The sequence below is a fragment of the Pteropus alecto genome, unplaced genomic scaffold (genome assembly GCF_000325575.1).
Source record: "Pteropus alecto unplaced genomic scaffold, ASM32557v1 scaffold46, whole genome shotgun sequence".
Taxonomy (NCBI): domain Eukaryota; kingdom Metazoa; phylum Chordata; class Mammalia; order Chiroptera; family Pteropodidae; genus Pteropus; species Pteropus alecto.
Genome location: NW_006439231.1, coordinates 56,096 through 75,311, shown reverse-complemented (window position 1 = coordinate 75,311; position 19,216 = coordinate 56,096). Strand labels below are relative to the sequence as shown.

At 29.9% G+C, this 19,216-nt stretch overlaps 1 protein-coding gene across 1 annotated transcript in view; it reads left to right on the top strand.

Moving 5' to 3' along the window:
• LOC102897696 (proteasome subunit alpha type-4) overlaps window positions 1-18,810 on the top strand; it is a 42,177-nt gene extending 23,367 nt beyond the window's left edge. The window contains 7 exon segments of the mRNA XM_025050047.1: window positions 8,315-8,377; window positions 10,462-10,482; window positions 10,892-10,930; window positions 11,376-11,399; window positions 14,461-14,493; window positions 15,325-15,348; window positions 18,676-18,810. Coding sequence (XP_024905815.1) covers window positions 8,315-8,377; window positions 10,462-10,482; window positions 10,892-10,930; window positions 11,376-11,399; window positions 14,461-14,493; window positions 15,325-15,348; window positions 18,676-18,810 — 339 coding nt within the window.
• The last annotated feature ends 406 nt before the right edge of the window (window positions 18,811-19,216 follow it).

The following is a 19,216-nucleotide window of genomic DNA, read 5'->3' as shown; positions in this document are numbered from 1 at the left end:
CTTCTAGGAGTGTATACAAAAGACATTGCTAGAGAGTATGCAGTAAAATTTATATACATGTGTGCATGTTATAGCTATATGTCTAACAGCAGAAAACAAATACCAAATTCTGAAAATAATATTAATGCCCCTTTAAGAGTGGCTAAATAATTTGCACCATCTAGGTAGCTAAAATATTGAGGAGCCATAATAAAAACTTATATAGAACTGTGTTGTTGCTATTGTTATTGTTTTTTCCTGTGGCCAAGGGAATAAAAGGACGATATCCCATTAGGAGGGGAACTATTCCAACCAAGAAAGTACACATTTATCTATTTTACATTTTGAGCTTTGAAGAATAGAATCAACTGCCTAAAATTTGTTAAATATTACTAGTCTTTTAAAATGATAGTGTGAGAAATGATGACATAACAAAAAGTAAAAAAAAAAGCAGTTTATGAAATTGATGTGATATACTATACATGAATACTCATATACATAAACATATAGAGCTAAAAACACATTTTTACCAATGTTTGATTATCTTTGAGTGGTAAGTAAATGAATTGTTTTCCTTTTTTTCCTCATTGATTTTTAAAAACTTTGTAAACATTTAACTAATCGCTAAACACAATCTACAACTGTTCTATAATAAGTGAATGCTTGTGATGCAAACCCTATACCTCACTTTACAAGTTAAATGTCAGAACCTTATGAAACTGACTTTGGTGCTTCATTAATCTACTTGATTTTGAAAATTTAAATAACAAAACACAGAAACGTAATAAAGCCATGTGCTCTACTGTCAGCTAAGGCACAGAAAGTCTTTGGGAGTGTATTTTTTAAAATAAAGTGCAGTGCTCAAGAGTGGGGGCTCTGAAATAAAACAGCCTGGTTCAAATTGTCATTTAAATATTTTAAGTCTTAGTTTATTCATCCCTAAAGTTGAAATAACAATATTTACTTCCTTGGATTGTCATGAGAAAAATCTTTATAATGAGAAAATCTTTGAAAGTGTTAACATAGTGCCTGAGTGTGTGGCTTATTAAAAGTACTCAACAAATGTCAGCTCTTGCCACTGTCGGAAGAATCTAATTTTGTTAGAGGATTGGCACTACAGTAAACAGTACATTGTAGTGAATGCCTTTTCCCGTCTTCTTAGACAAGTGCATAGAAACAAGGGAAGCTGGAGGCCAGAAACATAGTGAGTGAATTGTTGAATCAAGGAGGGATCTAACTCTTGTATCCTTCTTGGAGAGCTTCCAGGCACAGGAAGAGAAAGGTCCTGGAGATACTTGGGCTGGAACAATAAGTGACCATCTTGATTTTAAACAAGGGGAAGTTATGCCATCCAAAAAAGAACTGGAGGTGGAGAGAGCTGGGGTGGAGTGAAGAGCACTGCAGAGTTTCACCTCAAGGCCCAAGGAGAAAGAGCCCGCCTTTCAGATTTCTGCCTTCCACAGGAGAATTTCCAATTCTGAAGATCGAATCCAAATTCCTTTTTGAACTGCATGGTTTTCTGTGTTCTGATTGCTGTCTTCCTTTCCAACTATATCACTCGTCACTTCCCTTTTTAGCATTGTGGTATAGTCACTTCAGACTCCAGCCATTAAGGTACACTCTCACCTCCACATGTACTACCTCTTCCCTCTTTCCACACTTCTTTAGCTCATACACTTCAGCTCATCTTTCAAGACTCCTTTCCTAATCTTTTCATTTTAAGAATAACATATCCCCTTTTATACCTTCATAAATTTTTGTATTTCTCAACAACCTTTCAAAATATAAAATTTATTAATTTATAGATTCATTTCCCCAACAGAATTATTTCTGTTTTAATTTTATGCCTCTGCACACTGGCCATCAACATTTCCCTCATCTGAAAACTTCTCCTCTCCCTTCTCAACTTTCCAAATGTAACCCAAATATTTAAAGTCGCTTCAAATTCCTGTTGTTAGCGATACTGTGACATTTTTTACACTATTAGCTCCTCATAGCCTCATACTATCTCTTGATGGCTTAATTCAGTTTATATTAGGAATTCTCCACTAGCTAAGATTTTACTTCCTCGATCATTTACCAAAAGCTACAACACCTCACATACATTAAGTTCTCTTATTGAGTTAAATCGTGGTAGCATGGGATATATTAAAAAGAGCATAGGCTCTGATGTGGGAAGATTCACGTCACCATTTACATGTTAGCTGATGCATGACATTGTATGGAAATTAATTTTCTTGTGGAAGATTTTGTTTCCTTATCTATAAAAAAAGAAAATAGTGTCTGCTTTCTCTACATTCCATGGTTCTTATGAGAAGTAATGGACTAATAATTGTAAGCTGACTTTGAATGTTGTAAAGAACACATAAATAAATTGATAAATGAATATATTCCAATCTACTAATGGATGGCTCATTAACCTATCTGTAAACTATGGTTTGATAGATAATAATGTCTGTTAAATACATTATATTTTCATAATAACATTGTTAAAAATAACATCCAATGATTAGGCCCAGGAAAGTATATCAATTATGAAAACTGTTTTTTCACATCAGAAGAGATATTTCTGATTGATAAAAATTTCTTTACTCATCAAATTGCACAATCTTCCAGGAAGAACTCATTATGTAGGATTTAGTTAACAGAGTTAAATTTTAGCCCAGTTTCCCTAGATGTCTTGAGTAAGTAAAAGCCTCATTAGTGGCAAGATGAATTTTTGGTTGGAGGTAACAGGAGAGTAGTGATATTAGTATTATTACATAGATAAAGTATTACTAGTGGGACATCTTTCCTACAAAGAATTTAGTGTAGGGTAAAGAAATGCTTTACTTTAGACATTGTTATGAAGGTAAACAATTTCATGAAAACACAATTTAGCATTTTTAACATCTTTATGTTTGCTATATATGTTACATGTTTTTACAATTTTTGTGCCTTTAAGTATTTTTTTAATGTTTCTTTAATATGCAAATTTTCTTGATTGAATACTTTTGAAGGATAAGACTATATATTACATTCTCAGATCTTCTAGTCCCTTGCTTCTCAAAGTGTGTCCCATAAATCACCAGTGATAATATTACCTGAGAACTTGTTATAAATGTTAGATGTAAGGACACACCTCAGAACTACTGAATCTGAATATGAATTTTAACAAGATGCCCTAGTGATTCATAAGCAAATTAAATTTTGAGAAATACTGTTTTAGTTCATTGTTCTGTGAAAGTATCAAATGGTGCGGGATTTCATTAATAAAGATTCAAAGTTCTTTCTACTCTCCTTTCATATCCCATCCCAAACATTCTTTAATTGTCGTCACTAATAGAAATGTCTTTACCTTTCTACACATTTCCTATGGGTATACAAATATAAAAGTATAATTCATAAATCCTTATAGTTTTCAAATCTGTGAAGTAGGAAGATAATTTGGGTTCAAAGTAATTAGTTGAGTTTTTTTTTTTTAATCACGTTCTAAAAATGAATAATCTTAAATAAGCATTTACTTCATATCAGGTACTCCTCTCACGGTGTAATCTCATTCTTTCCTCTCAATCACATAAGAAGTAGATATTATTGAACTGATGGGAACATTGAGGCACAGTGATTTACCCAAGATAACACAGTGGGTTAATAAGAGCTAGGATTTAAACTTCTAATTTGATTTCAAAGATTTGATTTGAAACGACTATATTGTATTGCTTTACTTAGAATATGTGTTTTATTTTAGATCTTCAGAGATCTATTGATAGACCACCAAAGAATTAAAGAGGACATTTTAAAAAATACAACCACAAAATTAAGCATAGGTTCCACTTTTCCAGCGCTATCATATATCCATACTAGACAAAAACTTTCTGAAAATAACCCTATTTTAGTTGTGGGTGCCAAGGTTCAATACTTAAGAGCAGTTACTAAGCATCCATTGTGAATTCTCTCTTAGGTTCTAAATGACGCATGTGTTCCTAGAGAAAAACAAAAGTATTGTTTACATTTCTCAGTAAGTTTCCATCTGGAAGGTTAGCTGTTTGTTACGTAATTAAAAGACACTTTCCAGGAAGACTTACCATCCATAACCTAAATATTCCTGAGAGAACTATGACAAACAAACTTTGAATCTTCATGTTCTGAATTATGGACTGTCTCAAACAAAAATGAGTCCTTCAAAGGAGGTTTGTGTCTGGACCAGAATGCATAGCAACAATATACATAACTGTGCATGGTAGTTTAACCTCTTAACTTATAGTAATTTTTCAAAATCTGTCTGTTGCTAATGATATTTCCTTTTATTTTTCTGCTAATTAGTTTTCTAACAACTGTGACTCCAAGAAAGAGTTTTTCCAATACTGACAAGCTGGAAAGCAAGGCAGCTTTCTACTTAGTTGTCTCTTCTCTGGTCTATTTCCACTTCCATTTCTTTAGGGATTTTGTTGGATTTTCAAAAACAATTGTGTGATATCACTAGAGTGACCATGCCTTGGTATGCCTAAAATAGTTCTGGTTTATTTCTGTTTTTCTATTATAATTAGTAAGAGCAGACCCTTTCATTATCATGAATGTTCATTATTGGATGAGCAATTGTATGTTCGCTCTACACAAGACTCTATTACATCAGAACTTTGGTATCAGGTAATAATCTCATTTTTTCATTACTCATGGGTCAAAAGCCCATCTGACTATAAATAATCTAAATATGTGTTTCAATTTGAGCTTTGTTTTAATGGTTGGAACTGACTAACTTTAACTGATAAAAGCAAATGAAAAATATCGAGATAAAGCAAGTAAACTTAGGCTCAAATTTTGCAGGAAACGGCATTAAACAAATCTATGATGAACGCATAAACCTGTTTTCTCTAATTATATTTTGCAATGGTAAAAATAAACAGTTATATTTTACATTGGTAAGAATGAATAGTTATATTTTAAATGATAAAAATGATTTATTTTTAAAAAACATACCTAATTAACTAGCTACAGTACCAAATTCAAAGTGAAAATTAATCTTTATCAATAGGGGATTAGAGATTGAAAAATTTGGATTTTGAGTTCATGAGAATTCCCGCAGTAGACACAAGTTCTTAAAGAGGTAGGTTGTCTTATAATGCAAATTAGACACTTTAAAAAGGCTGACTGCAGCCCTTTGATTATAAGCATTATTATAAAATCTAAGAAGTTTTGTCTAGCATGGCTCCAATTCTCAGCTGTTCATAGGTACTCTGGAGAACCTGTTCAAATCTCTATTTTGAGATTATCAAAAATATCAAAATTAAACATATTAAAATTATTTGCTTTCTCTGTGTTAATTCCCCACCATTGTACTAGGTCAGAGATTTTGTCTTGCTCCATTTTTAAACCCCCAGTACCTAGTCCAATTTCTTGACCTTTTTGAATAAATAAATGAATAAAAGAATGAATACACAAATGAGGATACAGTAGCTTTTTACGAATTACAGTAAATTTTCATGTATAGTATGATTTTGAGTTAGGAATAAAATAATTCAATTGTCCTGGATACATTCCTGAGAAAAGACAAAAGTTGAGGATATAGTTGAGGATGTTTATCCTCAGTCCCTTAAATGAATCAGAGTAAACAGGAAACACTAATAAGTTGTTGAAATTGATGTGATGCAGTCAGCAAAAGAAGATACTATGTAAAAAGAACTTCAATGTGGAAAACCACAATCATTTCTGATCCCCAATGTAAAGAGCCAGAACTACTCTGGAACGTCTTTTAATCCCAAATGATGTTCTTGTCAAATATTGTGACTAGGCTGTAAAAATCATTATAGTTTTTTTTTTTTTTAATTTAAAATGTATAGTATGATTACTTCCTTGTAAAAAAGCAGTCACGAACAACAACAATAATTTTAAAACCCTCTTTTTGTATGAATATTTTCTTCAGCATATGTTTTCTATGATATTCAATGACACAATTCTAGAAGTAGAATTGAGGATTGAAGAGAAGGATTTTCATGTTTTCTTTCTATTTAAGAGATAGAAAATCAGAGAAAGATGTGGTTTTGTTCTTGTGTGTGTGTTTTTGCAACATTTTAAAATGGATATTCTTTAATAATAATTACTTTTAATTAAAACAGTCTAATAAGTATGTTAATGAATGCTATCACAACTAGTATGTCCAAAACAAAGCAAACAAAAATTACCTGGCATAGTTAAAATACCACCAAAATTTATAGGATAATTGTACTTCTTTTGGGGGGAAAAATATCAGAACACATAAAATATGAATTATTCCATAATGTAAATAATTAAAATAAATGATAGAGGGCACATTAAGTTTTAAAAACTGAAAAAAAAATGATAAATTCTTCTTCTGGCCTAGTAAGTTGATAAAAATTGAAAATTTTTAAAGTCCCCATTTTGTTCAAGAATTTCCTTTATAGGTATTGAATTTTTCAAAAGATGTAAAGCAAATGTTATTGATATATCAATTATTCCAATTGTTCATTTAACATCAAATCATGTTTCTATAAAAAATAATAAATCTAAAAATTTTTGTGTTTCAATTTTGAATAATGCCATTCCATTTCCTGTTTAATCTGTACAGTAGTATGAATTAATCTTTTATTGAAAACTCTCAGAAATTCCTGGGAAAGAAATTGGACAGAAAATTAATTTCCTATTTGAGAGAATTCTTAGAATTTAAATAAACATATTGGTTTCACTGAAACCACACGATTAGCATTTTACTAGTCAATAGGTTTAAATGCCTGTGAAGTAGAGATCTACCATCACCTTGATCATCAACTCAACTTGCTCTTCCTAGTCTTGGGTTCAAGGTGCTATATTTACATAAGGAAAATTGTTATGATTTCACATTGTCTAACCTTTTTTCATTCTTTATTAAGATGTATTTGTAACTCTTCTATAAGTTTTTATATATTGATATATTTTATGATATGCTGGTAGCTTAAAAATGTATTTGTAAATTTTGACACCGTTTTAGAGCTTTAAGTGGAAAATTAATATAGTTTTATAGAGACCAAATCATTTTTGAGAATTTGGTAACTGAAATCCTATATATTGAAAAAGTACAGCATAATTTCAGTAGAGAATTGTGGTAAGGTAATTTGAATTATTTTTGCCCAATTCTATGGAAAGTTGTTATGCAAAATAATTTCTGATCTTTGTAATTACCATTATTTCTAGTAGAATGTTTTAAGGTCATTTTTATTTCATATTATTTTGTTAACAAAATTAATTCTATAAAGGATAAGTCAATGATAAAGAATTAGATATGAATGTGTACTTTTGTGAAGATGGTTAAATTTGGATATTTGGAAAGATACAGATAGATAAGGATAAATTTATTTTGGGTTTATAAATATATCATTTTTGCTGATACATTTAGATTCTACATTTGTAAACTGATGCAGTATATACAAAATAGGCCAGTATTAGTTTGTTGACTAAGGCATGAACAAATTGCATATGTAATATGATTTTTTTCTAATTTCTCTGGAAACTTTTTTCAACATATGTAAATGTCAGTACTTCTACGTTCTTGCAATTTGGTGGAACTCTTCTAAAAAAAAAAAAAACCCTAACTATTTAGACCGTTATGTGAAGCAAAAAGTTATTCTTTTCCCTTGTGTTGTATAGCTGATAAAGGTGAGAACAGTATATAAACAGAGATCATCTGACTAGAAAACAATTTGGATGAAATATTTCAAACATGATGAGACATCTGAATCTTATGATTCTGTTCAGTTCAAAGATCTTCATATAGTCACAACATGGATATATCAATGTAGCAAAACATGAAGTAACAGCGAGATTCTAATAAAAAATCATTGATGGAGGTTAATAGTTTCTGATGTCTCAATAGCATTTTCCATGAAGACCCTCAAAGAGCAGGACATTTTCAAGTAGATTTAAAAGGAGAAAGATATTTTAAAATTTTTCAGGTAAAATTAAATGCCAGTTCTCAGTGGATTTTAGTTTATTACGTACTTTAGAAATCTGATGATCTAGGAGATAAAATTTTTAAAATTTTATTTGCATATTGATGCTCCCCTACCTCACTTGACAAAACCATATTATTACTTTAAGGACTGAATGTTTTATTTTAGAGAGAGAATCAATGAAAGTATTGATAAGAAACTGGTATAAACATTACTATAAACATTAAGCAAGATAACTAGAATGATAAACATGTTGAGTAACAAAATTTAAAATCATAATTTAATAAAAATATTATTTCTAAAATGAAACTATTTTATCACAATATGCTCTTTTGTTGGAAAATCAAAGGTTTTGTTTTTCATAAAATGAATTTTATTATAAGACCTAACTCTTTTTATTTTGTCCTCTTACATAGATCTTGACAACCATGAAGCTTCTCATTTTTACCTGCCTCATGGCTGTTGCCCTTGCCAAGCCTGTGAGTAGAGTAGAAATTTAAAAAAAAATTATAGATTCTTTTGAGAAATGACCTGATATCTCATCAAACACAAGATATTGAGAAAAAAATCTTAAAACATTGGATGATCTCTAATTAGCTATCAAAGTCTTGATATTAAAACTGTGGTAATACTTCATATTTTGACCATCATTATATAGTTCACCCAAAGCCTTAACTCCAAATAAACTGACTAAAACTATAAGCATCTCACAACTAAAAAATAAAAGGAAAATAAGAAATAATTGCACAAAAAATAAGTAACATCTAAGAATGTGATTAGGCTCTTTCACTGGGCCCATTATAAAATTAGCATATTTGTAGACATAGAATAGGTATCCCATATGTCCTTACCGAATATAACAATAATCCACATGTTCAGTATATACTTTTGGAACTAGAGTCAAACCTATCTCATTTAAGATAGCTTGTGTCAACCATTTTTTTTCCCGAGGTCTAGAAAACTGGGCTGATTCTGCTGATTCAGAGATCAAGTTACTGTGGTCACTGTAGACAGAGAAACTAGATAATGTAAATTAAATAACCTTTCTTCCACACTCCTATCCTCCCAAAAAACTCCAACTCTTTAGACAGTTATGTGAAGCTAAGAGTTATTCTGTTTTCTTGTGATGTGTAGTTAATGCAGGTGAGAACAATATGTAAACAGCGATTATCTGACTAGAAAACAATTCAGATAAAATAATGATCTGGGATATTTGGATACTGAAACTATCTCACACAGAAGCAAAGTTTCTGAAATGCTGAGATAGTCTAGTATTTTTGACGAGACTCTTAACCTCTAAATCTCCATTCGGACAATACAGAATCATCAAGAACTCAATTTCTAACCCAATAGTGTTTCTGCTATACATTAAGCACGACTAGAAAGAAATCTCTGACTTCAGGTTACAAAAAAAACAAGTTCAAGTTCCTCAGAAATGTGTCATTGGAGTAGTTCTTATCCTGTTCTTTTAAAAACTAAATGGATAAGGTTCCCCAGTAAACAGATTTTACATCCTTATTCCAAAGAAAACATGCTTTTTTTTTAATGCTATCATTTAAAAAACCTGTCATTCCATAGTCAAAATTCATATCAAAATAAATGTTTATAAATTTAATTGATAAAAATAAAACCAAGATAAACAACATTTAATTAAGAAAGTATAGATTTGCTCCAAAAGTTTATAAGCTTTAAAATCACTTTTAAAACTATCATATAATATAAATAGTTAAAAATACTAAATAACGTCTTTATCATTCTGGATTAATTCAAAATAACTAAAAAAGTTTTTTTTAGACTTTTTACATAGTTTTCTCAATTCTCTGCCATATTATAAAGGAAATAATTAACCCATTTTCCTTTGATATTTGCTCATAAAATAATTTTAGTTCTCTCTCTTTTTTTTTACTCTCAAAGAAACTTGGTCTCAGACAAATTTAACTGTTAAGATACAAACCATTTTTATAAAGTAATGTTAAAATTTAAAGATTATATTGTTACTGTAATATTATTATTATTATTGTATTTTGATTGCTTTTTGTTTTGTTTTACAACTCTTGCTTTGTTTTTCACAGAAACTTCCTCTAAGACACCCAGAACTCATTCAAGTGAGTATTCTACGTTCCAAGAACTTACTCTCATTGTGAAACTTAAGTGACTCTAGACCCATTCCACCCTTCTCTATAAAACAGCCAGTTTTGCATTCGCTGAGGTATAATATCTTCAGTTCATTTACCTACAATTATTGATTCCTTCTTACAAACCTTTTTAGAGAGAAGAGCAAATGAATTTATAAATATATATGATTAATAAAAGTCTTATTACTCAAGAAAAATAATTAATTAAACATATATGAATATAACATGGTTTATTTTCATGTATTTCTGCTTCTTTCTATCTCTTTTACTTGCATTCAAACATATGACTTACAATTTGGTCTCATTTTGCACACTGAATCTTGAATTAGATACCGCTACCACATCTTTCCACAATAGCTATTAATCCTTCACTCTGTCCACTAATTGAACTAATATCTCTCTTTTTTTTTTTTTTTAATTCTTTGCAGAATGAACCAGACAGCACAGAGGTAAGGTTCTTTCTCACCTCCCCACTCCCACCACCAACAAACTACTCTCTTTCAGTTAGCTATGATGAATGTTGAATGCCTTCTTCATTCCAATTTTTACTTACCTTTAAATATATACAAGTACTCGAGTACTTGAATTATTCTCTCAATTCTCTGTTTTGATTAAATCCCTATTCAATTCCTCCTTTGACATGGTCTACTAAATCTAGGTCTGGTAAGAAAGAAACCAAATAGGGTGTCTCCTTGAGATTTTAAAATTTGATCATAAAACAAAATCTAATTATCTTTTCTTTCACCTGTGAAATATGCTGATTTATCCAATTAAATGGAGAACTTGTATTAAAAATAGAAAACATGCTCATTTGGGAGATGTTTTTTATTTTTATAATTCACAATTTAATTTCTACAGGAGGTCCTCAAACAAAGAAAGTTTTTCAAGTTTGCTCTGGTAAGTGTTACTTACTCTTCTTAAAACAAACATTTTTCTAAGAAAATTAATATAATTTTAGTTTATAAATATGTTTTTTCACTTGATCAAACTTTCTCTTCATTCATTCACCTAAGTACCTATAAAGAATATAGACAACAGATATGTAAATATTAAAGAACTGCTTTAAATTTTAATTTGTACCTGTACATTTGTCTCTCTGCAAAAACACCTATGCTTTCCTTTGCATAACCTATGTAAAACTTTACAATTTCTGTGGTTATTACAATAGTGTTCTCTTTCTCTAAATAACACCCAGTATATGTAGTATTTTCTATAATTTTGTGACTTAATTGTCAAATAGAACACAAATGGAAATTTTACTTGAAGGCCACTATTTAAAAAATTGATAGGCAACCAAACTTTGTCTAAATGATTTTTAATATAATCTTTTTTTTTTTCATAGTCTATACCAGGAGAGATAAGAAAGGTAAGAAATTCTCCCCAAGATGTGCTGTAGAGCTAACAAAGGGAAGCAAATGATCTGTCTAATTCTTTATTGCCATTTTATGGAAATAAACATTAGATTTATTGAACTAGACTGATGGGCTCAATAGAACTCAGAATTATGACTAAAATATGGTGAAAATTAATAACAAATTTAATGGACAATAATTTTTAAATACTTTTAAGTGTACTTTACATGCTGACAGCTTAAACAAGGAGAGCTTAGCAACAAGACAGTGTTAAAAATGATGCAGCAAGAAATATTAATACATTTATGAAAAGTATATTTATTTTTTAATTTGCAGCAGCACAGTACAAGCTATAGTTTCTCATAGATTTTATTTATGTATGCTCTTCTCCACTATTTTTTTTTTCTTTTCTATTACTAAGGAACACAACAATGAATGGAACAAGGTAAAGAACATCAATGATACTTAAATTATTTTAAAAATTTGTCTTTCAAAAATATATTTTACAAGTTATACTTTATTGGTTTCAACAGAGACGACTGAGAGAAAAACAGAGCGATGAACTCAAGGTACCAGAATTTTCTTAAAATAGTGTGGCCAAAAAGTATGTTTTAATTTAGAAAAAAAAAATTTCCCTTTAGCATATGTACTTTACTTGAACTTTTTAGTTAGACATTCAAAATGACAAATAATGTTGAGAATTCTAAAAAATACTAATTTTATTGACTTAAGAATGAAGAGACAAAACATTAGGATGGATGGATGGAAGGATAGATGGAAAGATGGATGGATGGATGAATGGAAGAATGGATGGATGGATGGATGGATCAAAGCATAAATGCATGCAGGACTGGCCAATTATTTGCACTTACTGCCAAAGTTGAAGGAATGCTTTATTGAGATTATTATATAAAGTAATATATCTGCTCCAAGAATGTTTTACATAGTTATGGTTGGTTATTCACTTTCTTTACACATGATTATTTTGGATTTAGGCTGTCTACTATATTTTTAATAGATTTTGTAATAAGAAACCACACTCAAAACTTATGAGATTAAAAAATATGTATTTTTAACTATCCTTCATACCTGAATGATTCTTTTCTTGGCAGGGTACTAATAATTCGTTTTAAAATGAATAAATCTTATATAAGGAAAAGAAAGAAGTAAAAGGATTTTCTTTAAATATTCTACTCAAAATGAATAAATAATTCTCTTAAGTCAACACTAAGACAGATATCTCAATTTTAAGAAAAAAAGATAAATTATATCCTATATTGGCCAGAATTAGCTGGATAGCTAAATTCACAGTAATATTTTGAGCTTAAATTCTTTGGATAATGTCACTACTCTCTATATTGCTACGGTCATGAAAACTGAACACTGCATATTAGATGGGGGAAATTTATTTTGTTTATGTATTTATCCACATTGCATCAATGCTTTCTGCACTTTTATTTATCATATGGTCTTTAATCTAATGTTCCAGTTTAATGGCCAAATCCAGGTTAAAGATAAAAAGAAGTTAGGCTGGTTAAAGGAAAATGTAAGATTACTTATATTGATTTATCATAACATATAAGAATCCAAAATAGTTTTTATTAAAATCTGAAATGAGAATTAGAAAGGTAAATCCTTTGGTTAGCTCAAGCCAAAGTAATCAGGCTTTTTTGTTTTTCTTATCACTTAGCTGTTGCCTCAATTTTCTATTTTCTTTGGCATCTATTTCATTCAGTAATTATTATTTTTCATTTTAATTTTTGTCATAAAAATAAAATTAATTATCTTTTATTTTCCCTAAGGAACATGTTATGAGTGACTCCCAAGTAAGACATCTTTATTTTAATAAACTCTGCATTTATATGTCATATGTAATATGTGCTGTATGCTTCAAGAGAGCTATCTTCTCAAATTGAACACCTTAAGCAGGACTATTATACCCAATATAATGTATAATGTTTTGCCAGATAAGTTAAAATTGAAAGAAGAAATTTGTAATTTGAATGATAATCAGTGAAAACATTATTTATTAAAATAAAGAGTAAGAAGCAAAATGTGCATGAATGTTTAAAATGAAACATGAGACTCCAAGAAAACCCTGCTTTTGCTATCCCAGAGTATGAGGTCACTCTCTTCTATGCCGAGAGTAGTCCTTGCACAGAAAGAATCTATTGTAGCAACTATCTATGATCAATGGGCTGTGCTTCCTAATTTAAAATTATGGAAAAGAGGGTCAAATATATGATATTGGAAGAAGAGTTGAGTTTGGGTGGTGGACACACAATATGATATACAGATGATGTATTATAGAATTGTACACTTGCAAGCTATATAATTTGTTAACCAATGTCATCCCAATAAATTTAATAGAATTTAGAAAATATATGTGAAAAATATCTGTTAGCCTATAATATCTGGTTAATCAAATCTCCCAAGAGATGACTACTTTGCTGAATATCACAATCAATCTTTTAAAATATGTGCTTGGGATCAAAAATTATATTGCTATGTAATTACTTTTTAAATTTATTTTATTTTTTAATTTATTTTATTTTTTATTTAAGTATAGTTGGTATATAACTTAGAAGAAAAACTAGGTATTTCAAAGGGTAGATGTTTATAAGCTAGTATAATCTTAGTTTCATATTGAAATTGATTGTTGTATTTTAATTTTTCCAGTTTATTCAAATCAAAGTAATTCCAAGGGTAGATGAGAATAAACACTTAACCTAGAGTTCTGGATCACTCAGTTCAATAAGGCTTTTCCCTTAAGGATTTATTTATATTACAGAAATACATATACATTTTGCATTCTACTCAACCATATATCTGTGTTTATTTTAATAAAAATGTTTTAAATTATCAGGTAAGTTATTATACTTCTCCCCTCTAACATAAAATTGATACTCCAAGAAAATAGATTACATTGGCCTGAATATTTTCGTACCACTTGTTTCAGTTCTGAAACCAGGAGTTAGCAACCCAGTAAGAAAGTATGGTACTAGTCTTCTTTTACTTTTAAAAGTCTCAGGGTCACTAACACTATGTGTTTTTTGTTTTTGTTTTTCCTCTTAGCAAAAGATACTTAGCAGTAGCTCATCAAGTGAGGTAAATGATTTTGATGTTAATTCAATGTTTCAGTTAGGTAGAAAATGTGTTTATGAAAGTTTGTTTCCATAAAGATCATATTTTATAAGGTCTGATTACACAGGGCACTATGCATGCAGCTTTATTCTAATTTTAACACATATGAATATCGACCTAACAGATATAAAAAGCAACTATTTGTCAGAGATAAAATTAAAGAATTGTTTCTGGGAAAACCATAATATCTGGCCGTCTGTGGGTCCAACCATTTTGTTTTTCCTAATTATTTTGCCCTTCCCTTTTTTTTTTTTTGGTAGAACTCAAACTTGTCATTAAAAATTGCAATAATGGCTATGCTTCCAAATCAATGATGTAAAGATGTTACATACTGTGTAGAAATCAACCAATTCTAGGTTAGTCAGATGCTGGAATCCTTTGCCCCTTGTTAAGATAAATGGCAGCGGGGTGGGAGGCGGCGGGGCAGAGATGATAGCCTTAGAAGATGATGGACTCCTTCCTTTAACTTTGGGAAAAGACCCTCAACCAAGTTACAAATAAAACCAACTCAAATTATAGAGTTTATGTGAATTCAGTAAAGGCGAATATTTCAGATCCTCCTTAAACATTATGAATATCTTCCCTGGAAAGCACTGAGAAGGGAAAGGTAACCTTGTATATAACATGTACCTCAAATTATTGCCCTTGTCTTAATTATCCAGGAATTTGTTGCCAAAATCAGTTAACCACAGTTGTTTAGCAATAGTGCCTGGTTAATTAGTACTCTTACCTTAAATGTAATGTAAACTAATAAGTCATAAAATTAAAACTGTGCATGTTTTTATTTTTTTAAAGGAAGTTGTTCCCACTAGCACTAAGGTAAGATATATTACTAAATTTAAAATATATAAATATTATCTTATATATGTTACAATTTATTTAAATCACACACACACACACACACACACACATATTTTTTTAGCAGAAACATATTCTTAAGGAAGATGTACTTAACCAAAGTTATCTGGTAAAATTTCATTGAAACTTTATCAAAGGCAAATATACCAAAAAATGAAGAATGTTGTATTGACAAGTTATGTCTCCTTTGCAATACCTACTAACTTTAATCCATAGTAAGCAGTCTGAAGGACTCTAGCTGTTTACTAATTCCCTTTTGAAAATAAAACTAAATACTTTATTATCCCAAGTATTTAGTTTATGCATTTAGTTGAGTATTTGTATTTTATAGTCTGCTTTTGAATCTGAATAGCATAGTATTTAAAAATCAGTCTACACATTTGGCCATACTTGAGTTTGACTCTAAGCTCTACCTTTTACCAGTTTAATTATCTACTATAAGTCTAAATGTGGCTTGTAGCAGAACTTCATCAGTTTTTGCTGAGTTCATCTAATATTCTGATTTAATTTGACCAAAATTAAATCTAACCAGAAAGCAAAATTCATTTTAAATTTCCTTAGTAATGCTGACATAAGATATACTGTAAGTAAAATTATCTAAATATTCATTTATATCTACATTGTAATTTATTTTAAGTTAAAAATAAGCTAAGGAAGTTGTTTTCCAATGTTTTAAAAAGGAATAATTGAATTATTCCAAATTTATTTGTGGTAAAAAAAAAAAAAAAAACGCTAAAGTAGGATTAATAGTTCCTCATTTTTTACTCTCGGACTGGTCATTGTGGGATTTTAGTTTCAACACTTGAAAATGGCAGGTTGGACTGAATGATATCTAAGCAATTGAGAATATTTTTCCTTTTTACTAAGAACAGTTGAACAAATATAACCAACTCCAGCTGGCAAATGTTTTATTTATTCTAATACAAAATCATATTCTGTAGAATTAAATTTACATTAAGTTTTAAATTGGGGCCACTTCTAAATATGCTTTCTTTTTTCTGAAGAAATTATATATTCTAGCTTTGACCATTAATAATAGCTGACAAATGATTACCTATATTTATATACTGTCAAAGCTATTTCTTTCTATTTATGCCTAGACTAATGTTGTATGTCATATACATAATTACTCAAGAGAGATAAATTTACTTTGACTGAATTCTCTATCAAATCCTCTTATAGCCTACTTGATGATGCATTGTATTCAGAAATTTATCATGTATTTATTTTCCCAAATCCAATCCTGGGGTTTCCACAAATGTGTCTGCTTGTGGAAGCACAGACATGACAAATAAATTTTCCATTTAAGGAAACAATGTAAATTCTAGAGAAGAAATCAGGAGTCCTAAACCTTCAAATTGTTTTTATCAAAACTCTTTAAGAAAGAATGGAAATGGGAATGAAGGAGTTGATCTAATTCTCTCTGAATCTGTTTCCTTATTTGTGAAATGGTAATATTGTTATACTTACTTCCTGATATCATATTTAATATGAATGAACAATCTCCTTCTGAATTTGCCCTGAGTCAGGCTTGTAGTAGGTTCAGTAAAATGTTCATTCCTCCTCCTCCTATTTCCACTATCCAGTCTAAAATTTGCTGTGCTCATGAGACTTCAGCCAACACTTTGAAGATCTTTCCTTAGTATGTGCATCTAAACTATTTAAATTCTCTGTATGCTGAGGGTACGGATAGATCTAAAACGTACCTATCAGCACAATCCTCTTATAGTATTTAGTTATGATCCTTAGATTATCATAGAGGACAAAGACAAAACAAAAATAAACAAACAAACAAAAAAACCCAAAAATCTTTCTTTTGGTTACAGCAAGCAAACTTGACTTAATTAGGACTTTTGGGAAAAGACCCTGTCCTAATTTAGCAAAATTACATTTTCATGTTTTCTTCTGTTATCAACGTAGGGAGAGGAAAGTCAATAATGGATTTAATTTAGACCCAACTGTTACTCTGTTTCTGTTTCTAAGTTGCCTGTGGTTAAAGTCCAAATAAATTTAAACATATCAGTACCCCACTGGAATTCATCATTACTGATCCAGAAGTTACCTGAATAATATATTTTATTACCTTAGCTATAATATGGCTATCCTGTAACCTCCACAAGTGTGAGAATTATGTTGGTTTTGCTCACAGTGTTCATTACATTTCATAGTTGTGTCCCCAGTATTTTGCATAGTTTCTACGTAAATGAAAGTACCTAGTAAATATTTGTTATTTGTAAGTGGTAAAATCAATATACTAAAACAAAAGGTTTTCTCTTCCTTAAGAAGCTGTCCATGACCAGGTAAGATTATTGATTAAATCTAGAATATTTTAATATTTTCTTCATGTGTTATGTTTTTATAACATGTGCTCCTCTTTTTCTTTTTTTTTTTTAACAGAAATATATTCTAAAAGAATTTTTTGTATTACTATATCTTGTAATACTTTATCTTTGGTAACCAAAGATAAAATTTAAATAAATGATTCATAGTCATGAACATAAAATACGTAGTCTTAGAGAACTGATAGGTTATTATTTCTCCCCAGTGTATGAATCTTAAATATTCTTTATTTTTGCAAACTATATTAAGCTTAGCCTTCAGTAGAATATTTTTCCTAAAGTTAGAAAATAAAAAGTGTCTTGACGTTTTTTCATATTTTTGGCATAGAACACAGTTTATCTTAAATTTCATGGATGATATTATACTCTTGGTACATTGTCAGAAAAATGTGTTAAACCAGATGTCTAAGTAATTAAGAATTTATTTTGTTTTATACAGGAACAACTTTCCAGGACAAATGAATACGACCACGTCCAAAGGGTAACAGTTTGCTTAATAAATTATGGAATAATAATATACTGTGACATTTAAATGTTTGTTTTTAAATAGCCTCACACTCTGAAGAGATTTCTTTTTTCTCAAGCAATTATTTCTCACTCCCAACTTTTTGAAATGATTTCTACATTCACACTACTGCTTTCTTCTGGGCTCTGATAATTGGACCTGTGTTAACAACATAGGTTCTTGGAGTTCAGTATTGAAGAGTGATCTTAAGAAAACCTTTATTCATTGTTCCTCAAGTACTCTAAAAGTCTTTTCCAAAAGTTTCTTCACTATGATCCATTTGTAGAGCATAGTTTGAATTTTTTTTTTTTACTCAGAGTAAACATCTCTTGTTTAATAGCCATGTCAGAAATGAATGACATAATTCATTTTTAGAGATTCCAAGCAGCTATTGCTCATACATTATTGCTTTTCAATCATCTTTTCCTCTTGTTTTTCCAACAGCTTGATGTCTATCCCTATGCTGTTTGGTATTATCCTCCACAAATTATACAGTATATTCCTAACTTACCATTCTATGACATCACTAAACCCATCACTTCTGAGAACATTGAGAAAACTGACATTACGTCAGAGTAGTGGTAAGTTTTTTTCAATTACTGCATATTAATGTTCCCCCAAAGGAAATAAAAATGGCAACAGAAGTAGATTTGACTTTAGGTGGTAAACAAGCAATGTGCAATATACAGATGATGTATTATTGAATTGTATACTTGAAACCAACATAATTTTATTAACCAATGTCACTCCAATAAATTTAATTAAAAAATGTTATAGAATATACCATACCATAGGAAAAAAATTTAAAATAAACATGGAAAAAATCAATATTTAATGCCTTATACTAGAATTTTCTGAAATGGAAATTGATAATACTTTCTGGTATCCATGACTAATATTAATCCATTATTTGGGAATATGTGGAGCAGTGCTATCTATTCTAGGAGTGAAATTCATTCTGATAAGGGTAGGGAAAAACATCTCC